Below are 17,352 nucleotides of genomic sequence, written 5' to 3' on the forward strand. Positions count from 1 at the left end.
CTGTCTCTATCTCTCTCTGCCCCCCCCCACTTGCACTCTGTCTCTCTGTGTCTCAAAAATAAACATTAAAAAAAATTTTTTTTAAATGTAAATGCATGCAGGTAATCAATAAGTGAATAGAATTACAGGATTTAATTGCTGTTAAAATGGAAGGCTAAAGCTATCAACTTTTCCCAGATCTGCTTATTTGGTCAATTTTTCTCTTAAGCCGATATGTTATGTTTCATCAGACCCCTTAACATTTATGATCTGTGCTTTGTTGCTGAAAATTCATTTCTGTATTTTTGTTTTTATCTAGGATTTCATGTTTTTTGAAAGGAGTGGAAACACAGAATAAAAAGAAGGAGTGTGGTAGGGGATCAATGAAAGCCTCAGAAAGTGTGAAGTCTGTGTACTTACTGGGACTTTGTCAAAGAAAAACTAATTGGTTTTCTCTTTATTGAAATGACTTCTAGCATTTGTGAATTCTACTGTGATGCCTGGTATATGCGATGACTTTTCAAATTATAGAGTTTATTTTCTATATCACTTACCTATAAATGTTTTTATGCATTTTGTTTTGTTTTATACATTTTCTTTTTCTTGTGTATTTTAGAGAAAGGACATGTTAATTTTTTACATTTAATCATGAAACTTCCTGTGGCAAATTGTTCTGAACTACAATCTATTTTCAAATTTTACACGAAATTAAGTCCTTATTAATTTTAAAATATAAATGTGCATTTTATTAAATATGGTTCCAATTTATTTCACACATAACAGTCATGTTATTTTCCAAATAATGTATGTTCAAACAAGTTAAAAATGAATATAATTTGTTTCCTTTACAATTATGTTAAACTAACACTTAATATTCATATTACCAAAGAAAAATAAAACATGTATGTGTCTTTTGTTCAGCAAGTCACAGTATATGAAACTTCTTTTGTAAGCTAATCTGCTACTATAAAAAAATTTTCATTATTGATAAGAAAATAAATTACTGATTTTTTTATGATTTTCTGAAAAAGACATGTCCTAAAGAAGGACACATTTAAAAATTCATTATAGAACTGGAGGATTGTTATAATTTTTGAAGTAATTATTTACACATGGAATGTTTAGCTCCTGTATTCATTCTGTCTTTCACAGAGCATGATAGTTAGGAGAGCACTCAGGTATTAAATAGAACGTATATATTCCATCTGAGTAGAAACTGCAGTAACTGTCTGTTATTTACATGAACAATCAAACAACTGAATTAAAAATTATTGATATATTTCTTTGCATATTTGATTTTTGTTTTTAAACAAACTGTGAACAATCAATTTCGATGGTATTCTGAACCTTACACGTTTACCACCTCTACCCTTACAAATTCTCCTTTAAAAGGAGCAAAAGCATAAATTCATACCAGGGCTATAAACTAAGGTTTCTACCTGTCCGAAACAAAGGAATTTTCATACTGTTTTGTAAGAAAGCCTGGATTGAGTGAGAGGAGATGTCCAACCCACAATTTAGCTGCTGCAAAGGAAAAGTGTGTTTAGGAAAATAAGGACTTAGGGGAAGGATTCCTGTTCATCTTCAGTAGAACCCTAACAACACCACTAGCTCCTAGTGTTGAAAATATTGGGATGACTGGGGAGCTAGACCCCCTTTCATTATAGTCCAAATAATTCCCCCATGTTGGATCCCAACAATGAGAGGTAACCGAAACGCTCACGTTCAGTTTAGAATTGGTACACACAGCATCCCAGGTAAAAAGAGGGGATTTGCCTGGCTGTTTCCTAGTGGCATTATTTGTGCCAGGTCCAGAAGGGGAGGGCTTTCCAAGCTAACTATCAAGCACCACAGGCATTCCCAGAGAGCTCAGGACTGGCTAGAAACCTCAGAACTGTTGTGTCTGGGTGTGTTTATGGGAGGGGAGTATGATGGGTGATAGGGTGTTGGGGAGGAGGGCTGATAGCAACTTTTGGTCAAAAGATAATGAACAAGTAGAGATACCTAATGATTCCAGTTAGAAGCACAATAAGGAATGTCCTCATAATTCAAGTTCATTAGTGTGTTTATCTTGACTCCCTTTAATTATTCTATGACAATGAAAACAATAATCACCATTTAATCCAGTAGCTAGAGTAAGAAGGCATTTTTTAAATATGATTCAAGGCTCCCCAAGAACTTTTCTGCTCCAAAAAAGAAAAGAAAGGAATGGAAGAGAGAAAGAAGGAAGGAAAGTTGGTTTTTTGCAGAAGCCAACTTAAAAAAAATGTAGAAGAAATAATGGAATTAGAAAATCACCATTTGCCAGTTCTCATCATAATAATTAGATTCCCGCAAGAAAACATGAACGGCTGCTAAAATCAGTGGTAAAAACTTGTGGTATTCCTATGCTGCTGTATTATACTGTATTACACTGTCTCAAAGTAACTCCCTGTGAGATACTTACTAATTTTAAAAAAGTAAGATAGTAATTTATACTGGGGTACCTGGGTGGCTCAGTCGGTCGAGGATCAGACTCTTGATTTTGGCTCAAGTCATGATCCCAAGGTGATAGGACCAAGCTCCACTTTGAGCTCCATTCAGTGTGGAGCCTACTTGGGATTCTCTCCCTCTCTCTCTGCCCCTCTGCTCATGCTCTGTGTCTCTCTTTCTCTCTCAAAAATTTAAAAAAAAAAAAAAAAGACAGTAATTGTACAGTTACTGTAGGATACAGTTCAGCTAAGCTTTCTGACATAATACAACAAATATCCCCTTCCCTCTAGTTTGCATTATTTGTTTTCATTTGAACCCTCCCCTTTGCTGCCTTTAAATCCATATTTCTACCATCAGTCTGTTCATGATTATGGAGATGTCCTCTAAAATAGTACATATTTTCTCTACCATGTTCCTCACTTCCTTCTGAGTACTGACAGTGGAGTCCCTTATATCCAAATTTCTGGGAACAATCTACTTAAGGCAATTTTGGCTTTTTCTTACACTCCTCAAAATTCTTCCAGCTTCTACCCATTTCCAAATCCTAAAACTACTTCTACATTTTTAGGTATTTGTGGCAGTAGCACCCCACTTCCAGATCCCAAACCGATATTAGTCTACTATTGCTGCTATAACAAACCACTGAAAAAAACCTCAAGGGCTTTAAACAATACAAATTTGCTATCTTATAGTTCTGGAGGTCAAAAGTCTGAAATGAGTCTTAGTAGGCATCAATTGAATGTTTGTGTTTCCACAAAAATCATGTTGAAACCCTAACACCAATATAACTTAATTATTCTAAGGAAGTGATGAAGGTTAAATGAGCATAAAGGATGCTGATCTGATTGGATTAGTGTCTTCTCATGCACACGCACCAAGGGAAGGCCTTGTGAGGACATATACAAAAGGGGACATCTACAAGTCGGAAAGAGAGCTCCCAACTGAAACCAATCATGTTGGCACCTTGATCTTGAACTTCCAGTCTTGAGGACTATGAGAAAATACATTTCTGTGTTTAAGACTTCTAGTCTGTGATATTTTGTTAGAGTACCCTAAACAGACTAATATACCAGATCAAAATCAAGACTGATACTGAAAGAGCTTCCTTCTTTCTGGAGGCACTAGAGTAGAATCCTCCTTGCTTTTTCCATCTTCACAGGCTACTGAGATTCCTTGACTGAGAATTTTTCCATCTAAAACCAGCAAATGCTTCCATTACAATATTTCTATCTCTGACTCCAATTCTGTTTTGCTCTCCCAAATTTAAAGGACCCTGGGGATTACACTGTACCATCCTGGATAATCAGGGATAATGTCCCTATTTTAAGGTTACTTGATGAGCAACTTTAATTCTATCTGCAACTTAACTCACCCTTGCTGTGTAACATAACATTGGGTTTAAAATATGGAAATTTCTGTGGGGCCATTATTTTTCCTATTTTGTGTGTGTCTGTGTGTGTGTGTGAGTGTGTGTGTGTGTGTGTGTATGGAACATAGAATATTACTTTTCATGTGTCTTAAGAGCATATAAATGGCATACTATATATACCTTCTGCAACTGAAATTATTTTTCATTACTATTTTCTTTCATACCTTGCCAATGTTGATATGTGTAGCTCTGGTTTGCACATTCTTTTGGTTTTATAGAGTAACTCTATTTTATGAATATAATACCATGTATTTACCTATTCTGTTCTGGACGGGCATTTTGGTTGTTGCTAACTATGATAGTTGACATTATGTTAACTTGGCTAGGCCTAGGTACTCAGCTATTTGATCAAACATTATTCTACATGATTCTGTGATGGTATTTTTTAGGTGAGATTAACATTTAAATCAGCAGACTTTGACTAAAGCCAATTACCCTTCATAATATTGGTGGGTCACATCCAATCAGTTGAAGGCCTTAATTAAAAATGATCAACCCTCTCTCAAAGAAAAGAGAATTATGACAACATAGCACTTTCAGACTCAGACTGCAGTATCATATCTTCCTGGGTCTCCGATCTGTCAGACTACCCTACAGATTTTGGACTTGTCAGCTTCTGTAATCATGTGAACCAAGTTCCTTAAAATCCCCTTTTTTTCCCCCCACTCTCTCATCCTCCCCTTCCACCCTTCCTCTCCTTTATTCTATTTCTCTGGAGAATCCTAATACACTAACTTTCTCTACAATGAATCTTACAGAATATTTATGTATGTGCATATTTCCTTGTATACATATGGAAGAGGTTCTCTGGGGCTATTCCTAATAATAGTAATTAGTAGTTCTAAAAGTATGAGCGTTGGGGAACCTGGGTGGCTCAGTCGGTTGAGTGTCCGACTTCAGCTCAGGTCATGATCTCACAGCTTGTGGATTCCAGCCCCGCGTCGGGCTCTGTGCTGACAGCTCAGAGCCTGGAGCCTGTTTCGGATTCTGTGTCTCCCTCTCTCTGCCCCTAACCCACTCACATCCTGTCTCTGTCTCAAAAATAAATAAACATTAAAAGTATGAGCGTTTTCATTATCATGAGATATTGTAACATTGCTCTCCAGTCAGTCATACCAATTTACTGTTTTATCAGTATTGTATGAGCAGTGCTATTTCATTACATACCCACCACATCTTGATATTGTTGGTTTTCCTCAACTGATTTTTTTTTATTAAAAAAAAATTTTTTTTTAATCTTTATTTATTTTTGAGACAGAGAGAGACACAGCAAGAGCAGGGAAGGGGCAGAGAGAGAGGGAGACAGAGCCCGACGCGGGACTCGAACTCACAGACCGTGAGATCATGACCTGAGCCGAAGTTGGCCGCTTAACCAACTGAGCCACCCAGGCGCCCCCCTCAACTGACCTTTTTAATAAGGAATCTCATCGTTTTAATTTGCATTTAAGAGATTTCTAGTGAGGTTGAACATACTTTAAAAAATTTTTTTTAATATTTATTTATTTTTGAGAGACAGAGCACAAGTGGGAGAGGGGCAGAGAGAGAAGGAGACACAGAATCCGAAGCAGGCTCCACGCTCCAAGCTGTTTGCACAGAGCCCAACACAGTGCTCGAACTCACAAACCGTGAGTTCATGACCTGAGCTGAAGTCGGACGTTTAACCGACTGAGCCACCCAGGCGCCCCAAACAGATTTTCATTTGTTTGTTGAATGTTCATATTTTCTGTAATATTATCTTTTTACATACTTGAGCCTTTTGTTTCTGTTGGTTTGCTTATCTTTTTTCTTATTGATTTGGAGTTATTTTTCAGTTAACAATCTACTTTTTTTTTAATGTTTATTTTTGAGAGAGAGAGAGATAGTGTGAGCAGGGGAGGGGCAGAGAGAGAGAGAGAGGGAGACACAGAATGTGAAGCAGGCTCCAGGCTCTGAACTGTCAGCACAGAGCCCGACACCGGCTCGAACTCAGGAACCATGAGATCATGACCTGAGCTGAAGTCAGAAGTTTAACTGAGCCATCCAGGGACCCCTTCAGTTACCAATCTATTATAAGCTATATGCATTGCAAATATCTTCTCCCAGATTGGGGCTTTTATTTAAGGTTATTTATGATGTCTTTTTGTGTGTGTGCAGAAATTTGAATAGCCATATTTATCAATTCTTTTTCATGGTCTGCATTTTTGAGGTGTTTGCTTTTGTTTTGCAGGTTTGTTTTTCATAGGTCATTAATCCACTTGGAACTGATTTTTTTTAAGTATAGAGTGAGAGATGTCTAATTATATTTTACATAAATAAGCACTCTAATAGCAATAAATTGTTAACTTTTGGGGCACCCGGGTAGCTCAGTCAGTTGAGCAACTGACTTTGGCTTAGGTCATGACCTCATGGTTGATAGGTTCCAGCTCTGCATTGGGCTCTGGGCTGACAGCTGGGAGCCTGGAGCCTGCTTTGGGTTCTGTGTCTTCCTCTCTCTCTACCCCTCCCCTGCTCTCTCTCTCTCTCTCTCTCAACAAGTAAATAATAATTAAAAAAATTAAAAATAAAATATATTGTTATCTTTTTCCTGGCTGGTAATGCTTACCTTTACCAGAATCATTTGCATGGATATTTTTTATCTGTTTATTGGCTTCTCCTATTCTACTAACCCATATATGGGTGAAAAATTGCTCAATTTTTTCATATCAAAAATTACTTTCAAATTTGCTTGACAGTGTATTTTCTCTTAAATATTATTTTTATTTGGTCCCTGCCTTTTAATATCTGCCTTTTAACCATGGACCATACAGCAGGCAATGGGGAAGAGCATGCCACAGCAGGACATTCAATGTCTTGTTAAAATGAACTAGTCTCTAGTATTACCAGGTATCTATTATCTATTTTAGATTTTTTTATTTGTTTTGTTTTGGAAGCAAGCAATTTAAATCACGGTAACAAGAAACATGGATGTCAAAATAAAACTTTAGAAGTTTGTCAAATTTGGGGGGGAGGGGCCAATATGGCAGAGCAGCATGGAAGTTCTCATCTTTCTCTCATCCCTGAAATACAGCTGGATCAGCAGCAAAAAGTGTTGCACACCTAGGGATTTGAGGATTAATACAACAATCTGCATTACTTGAGCCACAGGATGTGGTAGGTATGCAGCGCAGAGAGGTAAACTAGGGGAGAAAGAAGCTGTGGAGGGTAGGGAGCTGTTTTTGTAGAGAGAGGACAGAGAAAGGGGTTGGGGGTAGAGTACAGCAGTTGGGAGAATACAGGAAAAGCACTCCCCTGGAAAGTAGCTAGAGAGAAAGAAAAAGAATGGAAACACACACAAGGGACTGAAGAAGAAATGTGTTCTCCAAAACCACTGACAGGAAGAAAGGACAGGGTTTCAATACCATTAGGACTCTATAAACAGGGGACCGCAGAGTCAGAAATTATGGGGCTCAATACCTGGCGGTGCTCTGGTGGGGAGGAAGGGCAAATCCCCAGGAGCAGGCAGTGAGGTCCCAGGGGTCTGGGGGGGCCACATGGGGAGAAGCGGTTCCCCTGCTTGGAGGGCACTTGGTAGAGGCCGTATGGCCTCCCCATAGGCAAAGGTCAGGGCAGACCCGGTTGGGGGTTGGGGGGGGGGGGGACAGCCACATTTGCTGGTATTGGAGCAAAGATGCCAGAATGCAGTGAAACCTGGCACCTGCTCTGTGCTATGATTCACCGTAATCTCTAAAATTTGCCTCCGTGCAATCGCAGGAAGTTTTCTGGGGCTGGTCAGCACCCAGCCATTGCTCAGTGAGACCCTTCCCCAGAGGGTTGGAGCCGCAGGACTCTCAGAAGCAAGGGGTTTGGAAACATAGCTCCATCTGAGATAAAATTCAGGAGGGAGTGCCACCTGGCAGGCTGACGCCTTGGACTGGACAGTGGAGAAGAGGAGAGTGGACAGAAGCCCGAGGCAAATGATGGGTGCTCGATTGCGGGTCAATGAGAGCTCAGAGTTCCTGCGTCAGAAACCAGGAAGCAGGGTGACACCATTTTCACCTCTCCTGCACATGCGTACAGATGCGTGTGTGCGACACATCTAACCACCTGGTAAGCTCAGCAGTGCCACCTAGTGGAGAATGGAGCCCTTACACCACACCCCGCCCAATTGGGCCCTCCAAGCACCCTAGAAGACCACCGCAAATCTCTTCACCTGCTTAGTGTATGGAATACAGAGTGCTTTATAGTTTGAATGCCAGCGGAAACTGGATGTAACTTTATTCGGGTTTCATTATTGTGTTTGGTGGTTCATCTCCTTGGGTTTAGGGGTTTTTTTGCTTTTTTGCTTTTGTTTAAATTGTTTTGTTTTGTTTTTCGTTGTTTCTTCTTCTTTCTCTTTTTCTCCTTTTCTTTTTCTTGGATACAGAAAGAGAAAATTTTATTTGTATTCTTCTTTTTCGTAATTTCTTAAAACATTATTTTTACTAGATGGGGTGTCAGTTAAGTGTCCGACTTCAGCTCAAGTTATGATCTGTCAGTTCCCCAGTGAGTTTGAACCCCACGTGTGGCTCTGTGCTGACAGCTTGGAGCCTGGAGCCTGCCTCCAATTCTGTGTTCCCCTCTCTCCCTCCCCTGCTTGTGCTCTGTCTCAGTCTCTCTCTCAAAAATGAATATACATTAAAAATAAATTTTAAGTGGCATTCTTTTTGAGAAAGTGTAATTATGAAGTTTTTTAAGCTATCTGATGTTGAAATTTTAATAAATGTTAGTTGCAGAGTAGACAATAACTTAAGGAAGAAGAAGGTCAACTGAAACAATAATGAGCCTGTATTTTATAAGTGAGCTTGTTCATTTAAATTTGTTTCACATTAACAGGATCACATGGAAAAAATTGCTCTGCCAGCTGTTGTAAAAGTAGCAATACGTATTCATATGCGGGGTATTGACTCTCTAGTTTTGCCATACCTGGCATATTTGTGAACAGTATTTATCATGGGTTTTTTTTTTTATGACTGTAGGCAAGAAATGGGATTTGAAGTAAGAAAACTGGATGTTCCCAGCAATAGAAACAGATTTAAACTGATAGCTGATTTTATTACATTTTCTTATCCTGCTGAAAAGGTTGATGCATATAATTAAAGCAACCATACCCTTAAGAGAAAGAGTTGACTCTTATCACGCTTTGTTAATTATATAATGTCCAAAGACATAAAATGAACTAGGTCTTCTCTTGTGGTCAAGTTATGGAACAAAGTCTTCTGGAATTTTGCCAAAAGATCAGACCGTGTTCCCAGGTGATGAAACTCAGGTCAAGATTCCAGCTTAAGGTAACAAAGGTCCATGAAACGTAATTTAATGAGTGGCCTATTTTTTTTTTTCATACTTGATTTTTGGCACTCTTCTGTTTTATTGTATGGGTCACAAATCTCTATCTGTGAAGGGTGGAACTGATCTAATTTTCAGTTAAATCATGCCAGATTTACCTCCATGCCTCTTCAGTTTTATGGGAGTTGATATTTAGAGAATTCATCAAACCAATCTATTAACAGAAGTCTCCTGAATAATTGACTTCTGTGAGGAGGAAAGCTGGTAAACGCAAATAAAAAGGGGCAGCCAGACATCCGAGGCCGGCTACTCCCCTTGCATGCTTTTGGGTTCTGCAATCTTGCTTGCCTCTTGCATCAGCCAGCAGCCAGGAACCAGAAGCTCCACGATACTAGTCTGCCCAACCCGGAAGCACATATTATAAAAGATCAGTAAAACCCGAGCCAGATGCTCAGCCTTTGGAGGTCACTCCGCTGGGCCGGCACCGGTGCAAAATAAAGTCTTTTCTGATTCCCCAAGTGCTTGTCATTTGTCTCTTCTGGGTGCCGAGTATTTGCTGCAACACATGTAGCCCTATGGAATTCAGCGTTACTGGTAGATAATTAAATTCAGTCATATGAGGAGATGTAAGACATAGGTAAAACTATAGCAGTTTGCTTATCAAATCAAAATACAATCAGGATTTGACTTCAGCTCCTGAATTTTCTAGCTGTGTGATTTTGGAAAAAACCTTAATGAAACCTCTCTAAACTCTGACTTCTTTATTTCTATAATTAGGCTAATAATTACTTCTTTTTAAGGTTTTTTGTCAGGATTAAATAAGCATGTTTTACTATTACTACTGTTTATTGTTAATGCACCATTGATTTTCAACTCAGAATGATGTTACACTGTAAGCATTTCTTGTGAATTTCAGATGACGCAGAAAATGCTCTGAGACAATTAAAAAAAGTAATGTTACTCAGTCTTGGTATTGGATATACTAGTGTTTCCCACATTGAGGAAATAAGTGCTCTCCTATACTACAATGTATATTTGTGACATAAGTTTAGGTTTTGATATTTGATTCAAATGATAATTATATATATGTGTATACTTACTGAACAACTTACACACGCCATAGTTTCATTTTCGTATTTTTGTTTTCTCAATTTTACTTGCCTTAAAGTTTTATCTAAAATTGTGAACTCATAATTTTATTAAAAGTTTTTTTGTTTTTTTTGTTTTTTTTTTTTTAATTTTGAGAGAGAGAGAGAGAGAGAGAGAGAGGCAGAGAGTGAGCAGGAGAGGAACAAAGAGAGGGAGACACAGAATCCGAAGCAGGCTCCAGGCTCTGAGCTGTCAGCACAGAGCCCGACGCGGGGCTCGAACTCACAAACTGTGAGATCATCACCTGAGCGAAGTCAGAGGCTTAAGTGACTGAGCCACCTAGGCACCCGTGAACTCATATTTTTAATTCAGGTTGATTTCTACATACCAACACAGGAATAACTGAATTTCCTTTAGTGTTCAAAAAGCAGTATTTCAGAGTGTATGCACACCTGTAGAATTGTATAACTAGATGAAACCCGAAAGTATATTTTATAGGTAAGAAAACTGAGATTCTAATGTTTTTAAGATGGTTAAGATACAGCCCATGGTATGAAGATAGCCCTTTAGCAAGTTTGGTTTTCGAGGTTTCTATATACATGATAATTTTATATAAGTAGGAAACATGGCTTATTGTTTTCAATGACCGAAAAAGAAGGAAATTAAGAGGGCAACTCTGGATAAAGGGGTTTGTGAAGAGGTAACATGTCTCTTTCAAAATTGGATATACTAGAATTTAAGCCAGACATAATGTCTCTATATTTGTTTTAATCATTTATTTGTTTCAGTTTTTTGCAACCTATGACTCAGGTTACTAGGGCCAACAGGGTATAGTTCTGGGATATTCTTTGGCACCTTCCTGACCCAGAAAATGGAGAGATTTTCAGTGTGCTAATCAGGATGGAGGCTTATTAAGGGGGATTTCTCAACAGCATCCCCTTGCACAAGGTGCAAAAAATAAACCAATATTGGGACTGTGGGGACCAGCAGTGTGGGAGAACCATCAGCTTTATATCCTGGTACACATCTAAGCATTCATAGAACTAATTAGCTTCAAAGTTCTGAATGGAAGGTTTATTTGTTGTGACTGCTCGGGCATCCTATCTCTTCCTCACAACAATTTTGAGAGACTGTGGATGTGGGGGCCACACAAAGGATCAAGCCTCTTCTAATTCACCTCCCAGGTAGCAATTTCACATGGAGTTTCCAGTTCTCAGTCACCATAAATGACTTCTGCCCTCTTTTTATGTCTATGGTCCTCTTTGTGGCCTAATAGAGATGTTATAACATATTAGGAAACTGTAGTCTTTAGGAAAAGGGATCTATAAATTTGCGGAGGCTTTACTGCTGCTATTCTGATATAAGGGAAAATATGGCTGCCTTTTTGGAGAGGATGCCTGGGTTCCTGGGCTTAGGACAAATCTCTGAGATCCCACTGAGGTGCTCAGTATCCAAAGAAGGAAGCAGACATTTATATTTCTATCTAGGGAACAGGAAAATAAACATCATAGCTCCTGAGTAACAAATCTTTTATTTCTGACTTCCAATTAGCCACATATATAAAATATAACTGATTCTCCATGAGCCAGCTCTTTTCTGCACTGATGCATTCTCTCCATCCATACTACCCACTCCATTCCTTGATCCATTTCAATCACTCCTGCTATTTGTCTTCTGGATACCTGGGTTCTCTTTCTAGCTCCTCTATTTATAAATCTTAATGACAACAAAACTTTTTAAGGCTCATATTTTTTGTCTGTAAAACTGTGATGAGGGAGAATAATATTATTCAGTGACAAAACCAGAGTTTTCTACCACATTCCCCAAAGAAGACTGGTTTTGACAGTCCCCTATATATGAGAGTACCTTTGTGAAGTCCAGGGGTCCAGCAGAGATATTCCAGCATACCTCTGGAGAAAAAAAATATCAGAGATTAAACACACTGGAGAGGGTAAGAACAATAGCTTCACTTTATCCACATCACCCTTCCCCTTCCCCCAAGGCAGCAGAGCTCATTGCCAAAAGACCTTTTTGGTTCATGATCTCTGCATGGAGGGAAATTGAATATGTGGGCGAGTACCCAGTTTCCCCAGATGTGAAGAAGAGACCCACTTCTTTCTCACTCTACCCTGAATACTGAATGGAATGATGAGGACGCAGCTCAGAGAATGCATCTAGGGCTCTGGGAGGGCATCAAAGGACATGGATCCTACCAGCTCTGTCACAGACTCCATCTGTAGACCATCCATAAGCCGCTGGGGATGCCTCCCCTGCAGATCTGGCTTACAGGCACCAGTAACACTCCGTGTGCCTCACAAATACATATTCCCTCCCCATGGCCATCTCTCTGTTCATATGCCCAACAGATGGCTGGTTCTGCAGGCCCAACTATGCAGAACGGGAAAAAAATTGCACAGACTTGAGCATTCAGCTCTGTCCTAGGGAAAGCAAACAGGAGGCTCTCAGCACCTGGCCTGGCTTTGCCCTAGTTGGGCTGACAGAATGTATTTCTTCCAAAAGCCAGGCAATAAAGACTACAGAGTTGATTGTTTCTTCAATGTAAAGACAGCAGTGCAAAACTTCATGAAACATAAAAATCAAGAAAACATGAGAGCACCAAAGGAACACAATAATTTTCCAATAACCAAACGCTCAAAAACGGAGATCTGTTTTTTGCTAAATGAAGATTCAACAGAGTTGTTTTAAGGAAGCTCAGTGAACCACAAGAAAACACACAAAGATGATTCAATGAAATTAGCAAAACAATTCATGAACAAATGAGAAGTTTCACAGAAAGATAGAAACATACAAAAGACCCAAATAGAAACGAGGGGCTGAAGAATCCATTCCAGTGAATGGAATGAAAGATGCAATACAAAGCATCAATAGAGAACTTGATCAAGCAGAAGAAAGAATCTGTGGTGGCAAACAAGTCATTTGAAATGATCCAGTCAGAAGGGAACAAAGAAAGAAGAATGAAAAAAGATTATGTGAACTATATGAAACCACTAAAAGGTGCAATCCAAATATTGCTGGAGTCCCAGAAATATAAGAAAGGAAGAAGAGGACATACTCCTTATTTAAAGTAATAATGGCCAAGAACTTCTCAAATCTGAGGACAGATTTGGACATCCAGGTTCATAAAGCTCATAGGTTCCCCCCAAATTCCAATTCCAAATATTTTCTCCAAGACACACTACCATAAAAGCTGTCTATTTTTTGAAAGATAATTATAAAAATAGCAAGAGAAAAAAATCTCATACATAAGGGAATCCCCCACCCCCACCATAAGTCTATCAACAGCTTTTCAGCAGAAACTTTGCAACCCAGGATAGAGTGTGATGATATATTCAAAATGCAGAAAGAAAAATATTGCCAAGCAGGAATACTTTACTTGAAAAAGGTGTCCTTCAGAAATGAAGGGGAAATAACTGAAAGGAGTTCTTCCAACCGAAATGAAAGAACACTAGCAACATGAAAAATTATGAAAATATAAAACATACTGGTAAAGGTAAGTATATAATCAAATTCACAATACTCTAATACTATAATATGATAGTGTGTTAATCACTTAACTCCAGTATAAAAGTTAAGACAAGAGGATTAAAAATAACTAATTTGTTAATGAATACACAATATAAAAAGAGGTATATTATGATGTCAAAAACATAAAATGTGAGGGAGAGGAATAAAAGGGTAGAATTTTTGTATGCAACTGAAGTTAAGTTGTTATCAGTTTTAAATGGACTGGTATAGCTATAAGATGTTTTATGTAAGCCTCATGGTAACAACAAAGCAAACATCTACACAACATACACAAACGATAAAGAAAAGGGAATCAAAGCAAAGCACTATGGAACATCATCAATTCACAAAGGATGACAGCAAGAGGAGAAGTATAAAATAGCCAGAAAACAATAAGATGGTATTAGAAATTCCTTATCCATCAATAGTATAAATGTAAACGTTTAAAGTGACCAATCAAAAAGCATCAAGTGGCTGAAAGGACAAAAACAAAACTCAGCTATATGCTGCCAATAAGAGACTCACTTAAAAAAATTTTTTAATGTTTATTTATTTCTGAGACAGAGAGAGACAGAGCAGGAGTGGGGGAGGGGCAGAAACAGAGGGAGACACAGAATCCACAGCAGTCTCCAGGTTCTGAGCTGTCAGCACAAAGCCGGACATAGGGCTCTAACTCACAAACCGTGAGATCATGACCTGAACTGAAGTTGTCACTCAACCAACTGAGCCACCCAGGCACCCCAAGACTCACTTTAAAGACACGCTGAGACTCAGAGTGAAGGGATGGTAAAAGATATTCCATGCAAATGGAAACCAAGAGAACAGAGATAGCAATATTTATATCAGACAAAATAGACTTATCCCGTAACAAGAGACAGGTGGTAATTATATAATGAATGATAAAGAGTTCAATTCATGAAGAGGATAAAACAATTATATATGAACCCAACATCAGAACAGCTAAATATATCAAACAAATCAAACAAATCAGAAGGAATATATGCAATAATAATAGGAGACGTCACTACTCCATTTTCACCATTGACTAGGTCATCCAGTTATAAAATCAAAAAAGAAACACTGAACTTGAACTATAATCAAATGGATCTAAAAAATATACAGAACATTCCATCCAACAGCAGTAGAATACATGTTCTTTGCAAGTATACAGGAACATTCTCCAAGATGGATCCTATGTCAGGCCACAAACAATTCTTGGCAAATTTAGGAAGATTGAAACTATACCAAATATCTTTTCTAATGACAATAGTATGAAAATAGAAATCAATAATAGGAGAAAACCTAGAAATTTTACAAATATGTGAATATTAAGCAAAATACTATTATTTAACCAAAGGGTCAAAAAAATCAAGAGGGTTCAAATGATATCTTAAAACAAATGAAATTGTAAACTGCAAAAGCAGTTCTAAGAAGAAGTTTATAGCAAGAAACAGCTACATGAGGAAAAAAAGAAAAATCTCAAATAAACATCCCCACTATACACATAAAGGAACTAAAAAAAAAAAAAAAAAAAAGAACAAACTAAGCCTAAAGTTAGAAGGAAAAAAAAATAACAAAGATCAGAGAGAAATAAGTGAAATAGAGGCCAGAAAACCAATAGAAAATATCAGCAAAATTGAACTGGGGTTTTGAAAAGATAAGCAAAATTGACAAACTTTTAAGGAAAAAAAAGTGAAAACAAATAGATCAGAAATGAAGGAGACATTGCAACTGATACCACAAAAATACAGAGAATCATAAGAGAGTACCATGAACAATGATATGCCATCAGTTAGATAACCTAAAATGGATAAATTCCTAGAAACATGCAACCTATCAAGACTGAGTCATAAAGAAATAGAAACTTTGAATTAGCCAATTTCTAGAAAGGAGACTGAATCAGTAATCAAACACATTCCAACAATGAAAAGCTCAGAGTCAGATGGTTTCACTGGTAAATTCTGCCAAACATTTAAAAAGCTAGTGACAATTCTTCTCAAACTTCCAAAAAATTGAAGAGCAAGGAACACTCCCAAACTCATAAGGCCAGCATTATGCTGATAACAAAACCAGACCAGGGACACTACAGACAAAGAAAATTAGAAGTCAATATCCCTGCTGAATATAGGTACAAAAATCCTCAACAAAATATTAGCAAACCAAATTAAACAACATATTAAAATAATCATCCTATGATCAAATGGAATTCATCCCAGAGATGAAAGGCTGTTCCAACATGTGCAAATCAATAAATGTGATATACCACCTTAGTAAAAATAAAAAAGAAAAATCATATGATCATTTCAACAGATACAGAAAAAGCATTTGACAAAACCTGACATACTTTTGTGATAAAAACTCTCAACTATGGGTATGGATGGAATTTATCTCAACATCTTAAAAACCATATATGACAAGCCCACAGCTAGTATCAGACTCAACAGTGACCAGTTGAAAGGTTTTCCTCTAAGATCAGGAAGGAATAAGACAATAGAGCCCAGTTTCACCAGTACCATTCAACATAGTACTTGAAATAATAACTACAGCAGTTAGACAAGAAAAAAATAAAAGGCATTTATGTTGGAAAGAAACAAGTAAAACTTTCTCTGTAGATGACATAATCTTATATACAGAAAACTTTACAGATTTCTATAAAAAACTGTTAGAACTAATCAACAAATTCAGTAAAGTTGCAGGACATAAAATCAACATACAGAAATCAGTTCTTTTTTTTTATTATTTGTTTATTTTGAGAGAGCGAGAGAGAGCGTGCGCACATGAGCGGGGTAGGGGCAGAGAAAGAAGGAGACAGAGAATCCCAAGCAGACTCCACACTGTCAGTGAAGACCCCTATGTGGGGCTAGAACTCATGAACCACAAGATCATAACCTGAGCCAAAACCAAGAGTCAGACGTTCAACTGACTGAGCCACCCAGGTACCCCAGAAATCAGTTCTGTTTCTATATACTAACAAAGAGCTATCTGAAAAAGAAATTAAGAAAGCAATCTCATTTACAATGGCATCAAGAACGATAAAATACTTGGGGATAAATTTAACTGAGGAGGTGAAAAACCTTTATACTGAAAACTATTAAACATCAATGAAAAGATTGAAGGAGACGAATAAATGGAAATATTCTTGGATCAGATGAACTAATATTGTTAAATGCCCATAATACCCAAAGTCATCTATCAAAATTCAAAAACAATTTTTCACAAAATTTTCAAAATTCTAAAATTCAAACTTAACCCTAAAAGACCCTCAATAGCCAAAGCAATGCTAAGAGAGAAGAACAAAAAAATGGAAGCATCCTGATTTCAAACTGTATACAACACAATGCTAATCAAAACAGTATGGTAATAGCATAAAAACAGACACATAGATGAAAGAAAACAGAGAGCCCAGAAATAAACCGATATGAGCATTTGGTCAGTTAATTTTTCAATAATATACAGTGGAAAATGATAGTTTCTTCAATAAATGGTGCTTGGAAAACCTGGTAGCCCCATGCAAAGGAATGAGATTGGATCATTGTCTTACACCATACACAAAATCAACTCAAAACGAATGAAAGACT

At 37.7% G+C, this 17,352-nt stretch overlaps 2 protein-coding genes and 1 long non-coding RNA gene across 6 annotated transcripts in view; 2 read left to right on the forward strand and 1 right to left on the reverse strand.

Annotated features, from left to right (window-relative positions):
- LOC106975223 (phospholipid scramblase 1) overlaps positions 1 to 1,258 on the forward strand; it is a 30,506-nt gene extending 29,248 nt beyond the window's left edge. For all 3 annotated transcript variants that reach the window (XM_027061647.2, XM_053221328.1, XM_053221326.1), the window contains one exon: positions 299 to 1,258. In XM_027061647.2, the coding sequence (XP_026917448.1) occupies positions 299 to 337 (39 nt within the window). In that variant the 3' untranslated portion in view covers positions 338 to 1,258. The remainder of the gene's footprint in view (positions 1 to 298) is intronic.
- LOC128315282 (uncharacterized) overlaps positions 1 to 17,352 on the reverse strand; it is a 66,382-nt gene that overhangs the window by 14,375 nt on the left and 34,655 nt on the right. For both annotated transcript variants that reach the window (XR_008297948.1, XR_008297949.1), the window contains exon 2: positions 12,116 to 12,159. This is a non-coding gene — a long non-coding RNA (uncharacterized LOC128315282). The remainder of the gene's footprint in view (positions 1 to 12,115; positions 12,160 to 17,352) is intronic.
- Positions 11,230 to 17,352, forward strand: part of LOC106975187 (phospholipid scramblase 2-like) — a 33,284-nt gene continuing 27,161 nt past the window's right edge. Inside the window, exon 1 of the mRNA XM_053221329.1 lies at positions 11,230 to 11,433. The gene's annotated coding sequence lies outside the window, so the exon portion shown is untranslated. The remainder of the gene's footprint in view (positions 11,434 to 17,352) is intronic.

This window comes from Acinonyx jubatus, chromosome C2 (assembly GCF_027475565.1).
Source record: "Acinonyx jubatus isolate Ajub_Pintada_27869175 chromosome C2, VMU_Ajub_asm_v1.0, whole genome shotgun sequence".
Taxonomy (NCBI): Eukaryota; Metazoa; Chordata; class Mammalia; order Carnivora; family Felidae; genus Acinonyx; species Acinonyx jubatus.